This window comes from Mirounga angustirostris, unplaced genomic scaffold, assembly GCF_029215605.1.
Source record: "Mirounga angustirostris isolate CCGP_5_RB_7025 unplaced genomic scaffold, mMirAng1.0.hap1 SCAF_4, whole genome shotgun sequence".
Taxonomy (NCBI): Eukaryota; Metazoa; Chordata; class Mammalia; order Carnivora; family Phocidae; genus Mirounga; species Mirounga angustirostris.
The window spans coordinates 133,316,071-133,328,849 of record NW_026991712.1 but is presented as its reverse complement, the minus strand read 5'-3'; the positions used below and the strand labels follow the sequence as shown (position 1 = coordinate 133,328,849).

At 34.0% G+C, this 12,779-nt stretch overlaps 1 protein-coding gene across 2 annotated transcripts in view; it reads left to right on the top strand.

The window, feature by feature from the left end:
• The window catches only part of LRRC7 (leucine rich repeat containing 7), a 959,434-nt gene that overhangs the window by 735,014 nt on the left and 211,641 nt on the right, over positions 1–12,779 (top strand). The window contains exon 9 of one of the 2 annotated variants that reach the window (XM_064588987.1): positions 10,858–11,706. The exons of the other annotated variant lie outside the window; for it this stretch is intronic. Within the exon in view, the coding sequence (XP_064445057.1) occupies positions 10,858–10,864 (7 nt within the window). The 3' untranslated portion in view covers positions 10,865–11,706. Of the gene's footprint in view, positions 1–10,857; positions 11,707–12,779 lie in introns of those variants that run through there. 2 annotated transcript variants of the gene reach the window in all.

Genomic DNA, 12,779 nt, shown 5'->3' with positions numbered 1-12,779 from the left:
TCCTCATGACCTGCTTCTTAACTCTCTTTTATCTCATCACCACTTCTTCCCCCTTGTCACACTCCATGATCCTGTCATCTTGAATTATACACTGTTATCTCTGGGCCTTTGTGTATTTCTTCTGCCTAGTACATCTTTCCCTACTCTTTGATTAACTAATTTGCTCATCCTTTATAACTCAGTGGAGATAAGCTCCTACAGAAATCCTTTTCTGAACCCACTCTGACTGTCCTGCCCATCCCTTTTCTGTGCTCTCATAGCAAAAAGAAATAAAATTTAAAAATATATGTGTGTGTGTGTGTGTGTGTATATATCTCCTGTTATACTGTAATTGTTGATTTACTTGCTTATTTCCCTCACAGGCCTATGATTTCCTTTATGACAGAATGTCTTTCATATTTCTTTCTATACTACCTAAAGCAGTAACAAGTGAGTAGAATAAATAGAATGATAGTTGTACAGAAGAATGGGTTAATTTGACAAAATTAAAAATAAAAGCCTGGGATGACATTCAACACAGCTTCAAACATATACTATTAAGAATGTGTGTAAAAAACTTACTGGTCAGAACAGAAGCCTAGTGAAATCCATTTTGGATCTTCCAAGTACCATGGCAGGCAGCACTCAGTAATTTATTCACTAATCTTATTCCATGTTTGTTGATATTAAGAAAAGAACATCAGCTATCTATAGGCCTGTATTTGAAGTGTTGGGAGATAAGGTAACATGGAAATTACATCATCAGACTGAAAGGCAGTTTGCAAGATTTCTACCACATTATATGTTAAAAAAAAAAAAAAGAAGATACAGGAAGGGAAAAATGAACGGGGGGAAATCGGAGGGGGAGACGAACCATGAGAGACTATGGACTCAATGAAACAAACTGAGCGTTCTAGAGGGGAGGGGAGTGGGGGGATGGGTTAGCCTGGTGATGGGTATTAAAGAGGACACGTACTGCTTGGACCACTGGGTGTTATACGCAAACAATGAATCATGGAACTCTACATCAAAAACTAATGATGTTAATGTATGGTGATTAACATAACATAATAAAAAAATGTGGAAAAAAATAAATAAATACTGCTTACAACACAGGGTATTAACATCCTCTGGTCTTCAGTGAGGAACTTTGTAACCAAAGAAAAGGTGTGATTACAATCTCTTTGTAAACTGGATACACAAAATCCCTGAGGCAATAAATACCATATCATATGTTAGGGAAACCTGAATATTTAGTCTAATAAATAAAATACGTGCAGGCTGATACTTGCTAATAAATATATGGCAACCATTGCTGTCCAAGGGAAGTTGACTATTTTGTCTAGTGAAGAGGAACATGAGGGCATAAAAATAAGATGGTTCTTGAGAATCTTTCAGGATCTGTTTGCAACCAGAGTTACTTGCTGCAGTTAGTCATTAGGGACAGAATAAGTATAGACCAAAAGTATAAAAATGAGGTGATTCTAGTTATTCTCCTGAGAACATCCTAGCAGAGAGGAACTACTTCCTCTCTAGCCCCAACAAACCTTTAGAAAATAACTTCCCTTACCTGAAAAGGATTACCTAAGCACCAATGCAAGTACTTACCTCCTATTATCCTAGTTGAGATGTCATTTGACCACCTGCAAAACATCTGTCCAATATTCAGCAAATACTCATTAAATACCTGCAGTGTGTCGGGCACTAATTGTCAAACGAGGAACTAAGAGTAGTGGATGGAATGGAGCTATAGTGAACTTTTTGGAGTCAACACTAATAGCCACCAGATTCCAATAGCCAAGGAATTAAGGTCCTCAAGAGCATCAGAATAAGTGTCACCAAAGAGAGTTCCCTTTATATAAATGACAGAGACAGAGCTACTGACAAAATACCAGTTGCTTCAAGAGTGACCAGAAAATCAGCCTGTGACCAGGATAACTTTAGATTCACCAGCAATAATGAGTGAAGACATAGCTCTTAGGTGTTACTGCCAGGTAGAAAAGAATATTTAGTGGTAGATAGAATGTTTGGAAAGGAAAACTTTGCCTAAATGTACTTCATCTAACTTTTTCATCATGAGTAGATTTGTAGTTGTAAGATAACAAATTCTCAAATGGCAAAAGAATGAAACCCAAGCTAAATTCAACAAGATGTTTTTGCTTTAGGTCTATTATTATTTTTAACCCTCAAATTTTGGAATGAAAGAGCCCAGGTGGATGACCAGTCTAATAGAAAAAGTAGATTTGTTGTGTTTTAAACAATTTTTTGAGTCACTGCCTCTGAAAAAAAAGAAAATAATAGGAGAAAATGAAAGTGTAGTGTTTTCCTTACTTCCTCTCTATTAAAATTAAATGTTTTTTATGGGAGATATGGTTTTTCAAGGAAGACAGAGCTGCTCTTCCAGAGCTGGGACAACTGTAGGTTCTGGATGTTGTTAACCAAGGAAAAACAAAACAAAACAACAAAACAAAACAAAACAAAAATTTTACCAGTAAAAATGGGTTTATCTGAGATTAACAGAGGATTTCAATTCAGGAACTGCAAGTATGGCGAAACTATAGGCAAGTCCAACAAAGGCAAAGAATATTATTTATGGAGAAAAGGGGTGAATTTGGAAAGGGTTGTTTTGAGCATGAGTCCATTAGCAAAAAGCCTAAGTCCAGGGTGATTATGGTAGTCAATTTCTTTTTTTTTTTTTTAAGATTTATATATTTATTTGAGAGAGAAAGAGAGAATGTGTGCATGGGGGTGGGGCAGAGGGTGAGAATCCTCAAGCAGACTCCCTGCTGAGCGTGGAGCCCAACATGGGGCTCCATCTCACCACGACCCATGAGATCATGACCTGAGCTGAAACCAAGAGCTGGACACTCAACTGACTGAGCCAACCAGGCACCCTGGTAGTCAGTTTCTTATAGGAGATGCAAAGTACATCTTTCCTTCCAGGGAGAGGGGCAGTGCAATTGGTGATTTTTTCCAGTTGATGATTCTTCTGTTGGGGTCTTGTAATTGACAGTTCTTCCCATAATTGATGTCAAAAGTGGTACCCCCCTGTTTCCTCCCCCTCTATCCTACTTACCCCATTTTAGTGAGGTTTCCCTAATTTTCACAAAGTGAAGCAAAAACTGGAGAGAATGTGGAGAACCAGCAATGTGTGACACACAGCAGCAGGCTAGATATTAGAAAGGTATATCTTTTAATTCTTCCTAAGTAAATTTAAATAAGTGTTAGAGGTTAGGATCTGATGGCATCCACACTCCTCAGAGACATAGACTTTCATTGATTCTCAGGGTTACTTACCATTTCTGTCTTTCTTTCTTTTTTTTTTTTTATTATGTTATGTTAATCACCATACATTACATCATTAGTTTTTGATGTAGTGTTCCATGATTCATTGTTTGCGTATAACACCCAGTGCTCCATTCAATACGTATCCTCTTTAATACCCATCACCAGGCTAACCCATGCCCCCACCTCCATCCCCTCTAGAACCCTCAGTTTGTTTCATTGAGTCCGTAGTCTCGCATGGTTCGTCTCCCCCTCTGATTTCCCCCTTCATTCTTCCCCTCCCACTATCTTACTATTTCTTTTTTACAAAACTTCTTACTATAATCCTTCCTTAAGAACATATATAGAACTAAGTGTCCCGTATAATGAATGCATCAGAACATTCTTAAAAAAATAATAAAAAATTATAAGAATATAGTGGTGTTGTTCAAAGCAAATTTTCTTTTCAATTAGCTTCAAAATTAATTTGTTAGTGCTGAATATCAATTCTGCTGTAGTGCTTCTTTGGTAATTATTGCTTACCATCAAGGCTCCATTAAGTTTCATGTTTGAAATGATGAATGTGACTTCTATTGATTACTGCTTGTGATTTAATGAGTTATTCTTAGGGTAATAATGTTTTTAGCAATATGTTTATTGTTTTTCCAACATTTGCAAATTGACTAAACCTTAAGAAGTTTATATATATATTTAAACTCACAGTAGGAGTACTAAGTCACATTTTTTCTCAGGCCCTTTGGGACACTGGTTTAAATAAACTACTTTAGTAAAGTCTCGATTATAGAGAACTCCACAGAATTATCATATGTTTCCATGCCAAAGGAATTTAGAAATGAAAAAATAATTTTATTCAGTTCTGGTTATGATTTTATACAAGTTCCTTATTTTTCCATCTCCTCTTCCTCTTTTAATATTCTTTCTACCTTGAACCTACCGTGAAGATATTTAAATTGTTTAACAGTTTTTAGTTTTTATAGTATGTTTTTCCAAGTTCCCAGTTTAAGGATGGAGTCAGGCACACAGTTATTTATGTAAACAGTCACAATATCATTCTTTAAGAAGCACTCATATGAAATGGAAAAGTCAGACTGATTTCCTCAGAGGGTTATAAAAAGGACTGAATAACATATAAATATATAATATATATGTGTGTGTATGTGTGTATAAAACACCTATTACAGTGCCATAGAAATGGTTGGAACATGGGTTCGTTTGTTTGTTTTTAAATTTGGCACATGCAGGACAATTTACTGAAGTCAATCTCAAGCAAAATCTGAAGTCAGTAGAGTCATTAAGAGCCTTTCAAAATTAATTCTCATGGAAGCAAAAAACACATTTGGAATTCCAAAATATTTGTAAAATAAAAAAAGGCAACATCTCAGTAAATAAGTCACTTATTTACTCAACATCTCAGTTAAAATACGGTTTTCAGTGAAGAAAATTAAGCTATAGGGTGACATGATCAGATTTGCAACTTTAACAGTTATGGTGAAAGTTATGAAGCAAATTTGAGGAAGATAGAATTGAAGAGTCTGTAGACTGAGGGGTCGATTTAGGGACCATTTCAATTGCCTAGAGATCATGTGACCCAGTTTAAATCAATGACAGTGGAGTGAAGAGGAAAGACACAGATATACTTAGGAGACAGAGTCAAAACACTTTAGTAAATGATTGAATTTGAACTAGGAAAGGCTGATAGAAAGAACAGGATGACCCACTGGCTGCTAGTTTGGGAGATTTGGGTGAATTACTGTGATAAACAGGTACAGAAGAAGTTTGGGAGATATGGGAAAGGTGGGAATGGTAATAGGTAGAAATACTGAGTTTCATTTTGGTAAAATGCTCTGGCAATGAGGTCCAACTGATACACAGATGCAAAGACCTGGAGAGAAGTCTAGAATTAAAAGTTTGGGAATCATAACATAAAATTCAATGGGCAATCAATGAAAACTTCTGAATTTCTAGTTGTGGAAGAATGATTAGATTAATCAAGGTAAACCAACATAGTAAAATATATGAGTCATTAAAATTATGTGTTTTTTAAATAATAGAAAAATGCTCAAAGAATAATATCAAATCAAATAAACATGGAATGCGAAATTGCTTGTACACTAAAATCTCAATTGTGTAAAAATCTCAATTGTGTAACTGGCTAGAAGGAAAAGCATTAAAGAGTTATAATGATCATATTAGGGTTAAAGGTTATAGTGATTTCCCCTCTTCTTCTTTGTGTCTATGTTTTACAACTTTTCTTTGTGCATTACTTAAAAATCAAATTAGGGTAAAGGATGGCTTCCTGGAAAAATAATGACTAAGGTGAGGACTGTGTAGAAATCAGCCAGGTGAAAAGGAAGGTAGTAGCAGAGGTACAAAGGTAAAGAATACAGCGTGTACAGAGAACTATAAGCAGTGGAGCGTTGTTGAAGCATAGCGTGATGACACAAGGTGGTCAGAAAGGGAACTAAATAGGAAGGTATGGTAGCTCTATGGAGGCTTGTTATGTTGAGATTTGGTCCCAGGTACTTTGAACAACTGTTAAGGAAATATACACAGGGTAGTATATTCATTTGCTGGGCTACCATAATGAAGTATTACAGAGTGTCTTAAACAACAGAAATTTATTTTCTCACAATTCTGAACACTAGCAACCCAAAATCAAAGTTCCAGCAGAATTGGTTTATTCTGAGGTCTCACTCCTTGATTTGTGGATAACTGTCTTTTGCCTGTGTCTTCACATGGGCTTCCCTCTGTGAATCTATATCCTAATCACTTCTTATAAAGACACAAGTTGTATTGGGTTAAGGTCCACCCTAGTGACCTCATTTTAACTTAATTATCTCTTTAAAGACCTTATTTCCAAATACAGTCACATTCTGACGTCTTAGGGATAAAACTTCAACATACGAATTTAGAGGACAAGGGAGACTGTTCATTTCATAAGGGGGTGATGTGATTAAATTTCCTTTGGTAACCATGTGGAATATGGATTTCAGGAAGAGGGAATGGATTAACAGGCTGTTGTAATAATCCAGGTAAGAAATCACCATGTTCTGCAGAATAATTAATGTAAATCAGTGAAGGTAAATGAACGTTTAAAAAAAAAATCCAGAGAGAGCAGCTGGTTTAAAGGGGAAACAGTGAATTCAATTTGGGAAGGTTTAATTCTATACCTAGATTACCGTTAAATATAGGAATCTGAAGCTCAAAGAAAATTGGGCTGGAAGTCTAGATTTGGGCATCATTAGTACATATATTATGGGAGCAGATCCTTGTGTATTGACTGATGAGAGCAATGGACTTAGAACAGAAAACCAGTATTTACAGAACAGGCAGAGAATGAGCTCATGAAGGAGATGTTAACATGCGAGATGAAGCAGAAGAGTGCCTTGTCGTAGAATTTAAGGAAAAGCTTTGATGAAGGGAATAATCTATAGGCAAAGAAAGCAAAGAGCTCCTAAAGAAGATAAAGACTGAGAAATGTTAGTTGGATTTGGAATTAGAAAGATTTTTGGATGCCGATACCTAACAACAGTTCCTTGAACTTTTATGTGCCAGGCACTGGGTAGAGAGCTATAAAGTGTGCATTATATTTCATCTTGAGCTTTGCTCAGTAAGCTAAGATAAGTGTGACTGTGTCTGTTTTATAGATTAAGAAAATAATCACTCAACGGAAGTCAAATAACTAGTTTCAGGTCAGCAGACAGCAGCAGATGTGGGAGTCATTTCTAGATTGCTCTCTATGTCACCAAAACTGGCATGACTAACCACTAGCACTACTAAAAGCTTCCTAAGAGCAAGGCAGTATCATTAAATCGGAGGGGCAATAAATCTGGAGAGCAGTGGGTTGATGACTGAATGTTTGGTGAGGAAGTAAGATAGACTGCCTTTTTCAGAAAAAGAGAAAGAAAGACAGAGACCAACTCATCTTGCTCTCTATTGTTGAGTACATTGCCTGGCACAAAGTAGCTGCTCAATAAATTTGAGTTCAGTGAACAAGAAATAAATGTTAACTTGAGCTAGGCATAAAGTATATATGTTATGGGTAGGAGAAGAGGTAGCAGTCGTAGTTTGCACATAGTCCAAGAGTAAGGAGCCCGTAGAGAGAACCGCACTGAAGAAGAAAGAGAAGAAAACTTAAGAATCCAGATCCTTCCTAGAAAATGTTGGTAGGGTCTGGGATCAAGTGCAGAAGAATTTGACCTGAATAGGTGAAGAAATATATTTTTAGGTTGAACAAAAAGAATGGGGTAAAGAAATAAATGTATAAGGACATATGATAAATGGCTTCATATTCCAACAACTCTCTCCATATTAAGCTCCCTTATAAAAGAATATCTCACCATTTGTAAGTTATTTGCTTTAAAGTTTTAATATATTTATGCATGCAATTCCCTATGCCTGGAATGTCTTCTTTTTCACTGTCACCTATTGAAAAATAAAGACTCAGATCATAGATCATCTCTTCATATTATTTCTTGAATTCCCCAAACAAAATCCTGTCACTCCCTCCCTTTTATAGCTCTTAATACACACCTTCTGTAGTGAGTTGGAGGCCATAGATAAAACACCCCTCCACTTATTTATTAAACTCTTTTGAAATACCTTGGTGTATCAATAAAATATTTTGAAATGTTATAAGGTATATTTTAGAACAAAGGAGTCTCAAAAGTTGAATGATCACTGGTTATATGAGACTGATGAATCACTGACCTCTACCTCTGAAACTAATAATACATTATATGTTAATTAATTGAATTTAAATTTAAAAAATTAAAACAACAAGACAAAAACAAAAAGAGTTGATTTAGCTTGCACACAATTGCATTTTATTTAGTTCAACCTTTCATATACAAATAATATGTATACAGTTTTCTTATTCGTCAAGTGACTACATTTTGTAGTAAAAGCATATTCTTTATTCCTTGAGTTTTAATAAACTTATGCTGCAAATGACACATAGATTGGGAAAATTTATCCAATGTATTTAAAGAATAAAATGTTGCTTGCCATTCTAAAGATGTCTCTATTGATCACCTTTGATGTTTAAAAAATGATTTGTACTTGTGCCCAATCTTCAAAGGCAAATTATATGCTGTAGTACTTTAAGCTTTCGGGTGTTGTTGAATTTTGGCTGGCTTAATAGTGGAATGAGAATACTGACTGCTATATTATTGTTCTGTTAGACAAATTCATTCTTGAGTAATCTATATGCCCTTTGAGAAGGTCAAATGATAAGGCAGAGAGATCTGAGACAAAACACTAAGATTTAATTGTTTTGATTCTGACAGGTATCCAATTGCATATTTCAAATTATCCAAGAGAAGTACACAAAGTGCACAATCAACTTGAGCTTGAACTTGAGCTACATAGTATTATCTACATCTAATTTATAAGATACAGTAGAATATATAAAATATAATACTTTTGTAATATTTGCATATGCTGTTATTTTCCTTACATCACTAAAGTTAAGACTATGGACTTAATAAATATACATTGGAAGAGTTAAGATATGATGTGAAATAGCTATGTCAATTTGTAAATAAACACCTCTTTTAAATAACTACTTAATATTATGCCAAAAAATAAATAAATGAAACTGAAATTCTAGAAAAATCTATGAGACAAAATATCCTCACAAAGAATCTGTGTATGTATTGCCTGTCAATTAAACATGCAGATAGGTAATTTTTATTCAAATAGTTTATGTGCATTCCTAATCTACCTATTATAAGCCTGGAATTGTTCAACTTTTAGAGCATTTGCCAAGTTTTTCTAATATAATTAATAATTATATGGATTTGAGGACTCTATTTCTTGCCTTCTGTGAAAATGCTTTAAGATTAATGTACACTAAATTCAGTTGTATGTAAAAATATTGTAATGTAAAATTATATTTTTATTTTTTAATTGAAAATATAGAAGTATTTTTAGATGGAGCAAAGAGAAATTTCTATTGTAGCTAAGGTATTCAATTATCATTTAATATTATGTATAACCATAATTGCATTTATCTGAGATGCCATAATTTGCTTTTTTAAGCATATCCAATTTTTAAATCATTATATGTTAGTAAAGCATTTAATTAATTTGAAAAAAATGTAGTACATCAAAAATTGTAAATAAAATATGTATAAGTCATTAAGTGAAATGTGATTAGTGGCTTTTCTGGAAAAACTGGAAAACAAAATTAAAACAGAGTAATAGCATGATTAATTGATTCAGGATGGCTCCTGCTGAAAAATTATGTTCGATAAGAATCTATCATTATAATTTGTGATCATTTGTCCCTTTACAGTATATCAAATATAAGGGATTCAGGTGCACAAGCTGTATAAATGACTGTCATAAAAATGCCATTTTTTAAATAAAAAAGATGGTTACTTTACTGATTTAATTCAAAATAGCCATGGTATATTAATCTGTGCTACTGCTGTGTTTCCAGAGATGGTAAATATTTTGTAAATTATTTTGTTCTAATATGTGCATTTATCATTTTGCATTCAAGTCAATGGTCTTTTTTTAAATATGATTCAAGATACAAATTACATATATTTTTATTAAAACATGCTGGGCAAAAGCTGCTGTTTAAATATTTAATTTAAAAAATGGGAGGAATGATTATTTTCTACAACCCAAAACATTCTTCCAGTCAAGATTCATTTTATAAAATGTAGTCTTCTACAGCATGTCTTCTTCCATATATATCTCTCACTGGTTTCTTTCAGTGATATTTTCTCATATAAGAGCTTTTTTCAAACATTATACAGATTAAGCTGAATTATTCTATGTATAATGGGAACTGATATATTTGAAAAGAAAATTTTATGTTACAGAGGACATGCATAAAGTCTAGGAGTGCCTGGGTAGCTCAGTCGGTTGAGCATCTGACTCTTGTTTTCAGCTCAGATCCTGATTTCATGGTTGTGATCTCTGGGTCATGGGTCATGCGATGGAGCCCCATGTAGGACACCCAGCTGAGCAGGGAGTCTGAGAATTCTCTCTCTCCTTCCCTTTCCCTCTGCCCCTCCCCAACCCCACTCTCACTCACACATGCTCTTGCTCTCTTTCTCTGGGATGAATGGATAAATTTTAAAAAATAAATAAGTAAAATCTGTTATTTGCAGAGAGAAAAAAGGACGCTGAAATTCGGCGTAAAATACTGATTGGGGTGCATTCGTATTTTCCTTAAACGGCATGCATCAATAATGCTTGTTATTGTAGAGAGTTAATTTAAATGTGTAGACATAATCTTGGAAATGAAAGTTTACAGGTTATTTTTTGAGAAAATATCACTCAATGATCTTTATGTGAATGTTTTGCTTTCTCCTTTCAGGAAGTATGCATGTTTTGAGTTATCTGGTCCAATTCCACTCAGTTTAATTTTGTTTCTATCTTATCTGATATTCTTCCTAATCCTAGAGCTGTACCTTCTTACAAAAATCTTGTTTAAAATCTATTTCTATGGAATTGCATTAAAACAAACAAACATTCCACTTCCCTCTACTGTAGACCAATTGGTAATTATTTTAGTCACCTTCTGCCTTAGGAGTTCCATCTTTTGGGCATTGAAATTGATTTTTCTCATCTTAGCATCTGAAGATCCAGAGTGTGCCCCTTGCCCAATCGCCTGAGACTATACAGTGAGTGACACCTACAACAGAGGATGTGGAGGCAGCAGCTTTTCGGGCACCAGAAATGGCAGCATCAGGAGCATCAGCACGAATAGACTTTGTAGAGGTAGTTCTCCCAAACTGTATTATTGAAACCAAACATTTTTGGTGTGCTACCTGCTGATGGGGGCTGCCTTCTTACTCCGTAGATTTATGCAAAATGTTTGGTCTTTGTTAAAGTTTAACAATGACGTTTCTGACTAATACAGAGAAACCTGATTTTTTTTTTTTTACAAGTGTGTTCAGTTGCCTTAAATTTCAATGAGTACAAAATTTTACCGGTCTCAGAAAAACATTATTACCCATATTTTTGTCAAATTTATTTATTTGTAATATAAAGCTGCTGTCACATATAATTTTTGTATAAGTATTTTTGAGTAGATCAGAATAATTCATCATTTAGAAGTCATCCTAATGCAGTAAATAGGAGAATTTCTCTAGTTAGTTATCTTCAAAGGCTGAGTATGGTTGCCCAGTTTTTCTGCCATACTTCCTAAAAATGTTCCATTGTGAACTTATTTTGCAGAGTGAAAGATTATTCCCAGATAGCCCCAAGTCAAAATATGAAAAGCCAGTGATTGATTGGTTTTGGAATCTTTTCATTTTATGTAATTTAATGTGAAACAGTTAATTTTGTAACTATAAAACACATTTGTTAATTAACGACATTGGCTTTATCTGTGCAGTTCAATGATTTATAGCATTGCAATTTGCATGTAAAATGAGTCTTTGTAATGATGTTTTGCAAAATAAATAAGAGTCAACATAATGGGTGCATTTACTTTAACTCTTTAAACATATGACTTAGAAGTAGGATAAGTTTCCTAGTGGGATTTTGAAGAGTTTGAAACTCAACTTACAGAGGGCTTCATCTTGGTGCAGTACGACGTATTTATCCTTCACCCCATCTTAACTTGTTTTTTGGAACAAAGCAAGATACAAAGAATTTATATTCATTCTATTGTAACTATTGCTTGATTAAATATAATTAAAAAGTTCTTTTCTAACCACATATGAGCAGGATACATTGAGCTTAATAGCTCTGCCTTTTTTGTTTTGTTTTTATTCCATTTTGCCATTTAGGAAATTACAAACTGCCATTTTTTGCAAAACCTACCCTACAGAGTTGAAATGCACTTCTCTGAATATTTGTATTCTGTTTCAGTGTATTTTAAGTATGCAAAATATATAAAATAATAAAATTATGTCCTAAAATGCTAGCCCTTTGTAAAAAGCACATATACTTATGAAAGTATGTTAGTATTTTTAGCTAAAATTGTATGAATGCTGATTTTTTCATGAGTACTTATGAAGATCTGTATGTAAAAATTCATAAATCTACTTAATTGTACAACTTTGCTTTTAGCTGTGTGTGCCATATGGTAATTGACTTCTGTCATTCTTACATATATTGCCTATATCTCTAAAAACTGTATTTTGAAAGGTATGTTGCTATTCTAAGAACACAAAAGTAAATCTCTTACTCTGATTTAAAGTAAATTGTGCTATTTTAGTGTAGGTTTATAACATGTTCTCACCATGTCCTTCAAATACCATTTTAGAGATTGTTTAAAACATTCTGCAGCAAAGTAGCTTTAATAATTAAAGAAATACTGCTGTTCTGCCTCTACCACATTCCAAGGGAGAAACTGGACTTTCCATTGTTAAAATTTTAAGGTCTTATGGAGCTGCAATTAAAGTCTGCAGCAAAGTGCAGTAGCTCTGTTGGATAATGATTTTGTTGGCATTATCTTACTGCAGTAAGCCATGTTGAGTTTCTGGTCTTAGGATAATTACAATTGAAAACTTGTGTTTGTAGGATAAAGGAAATTTTCTGATGAG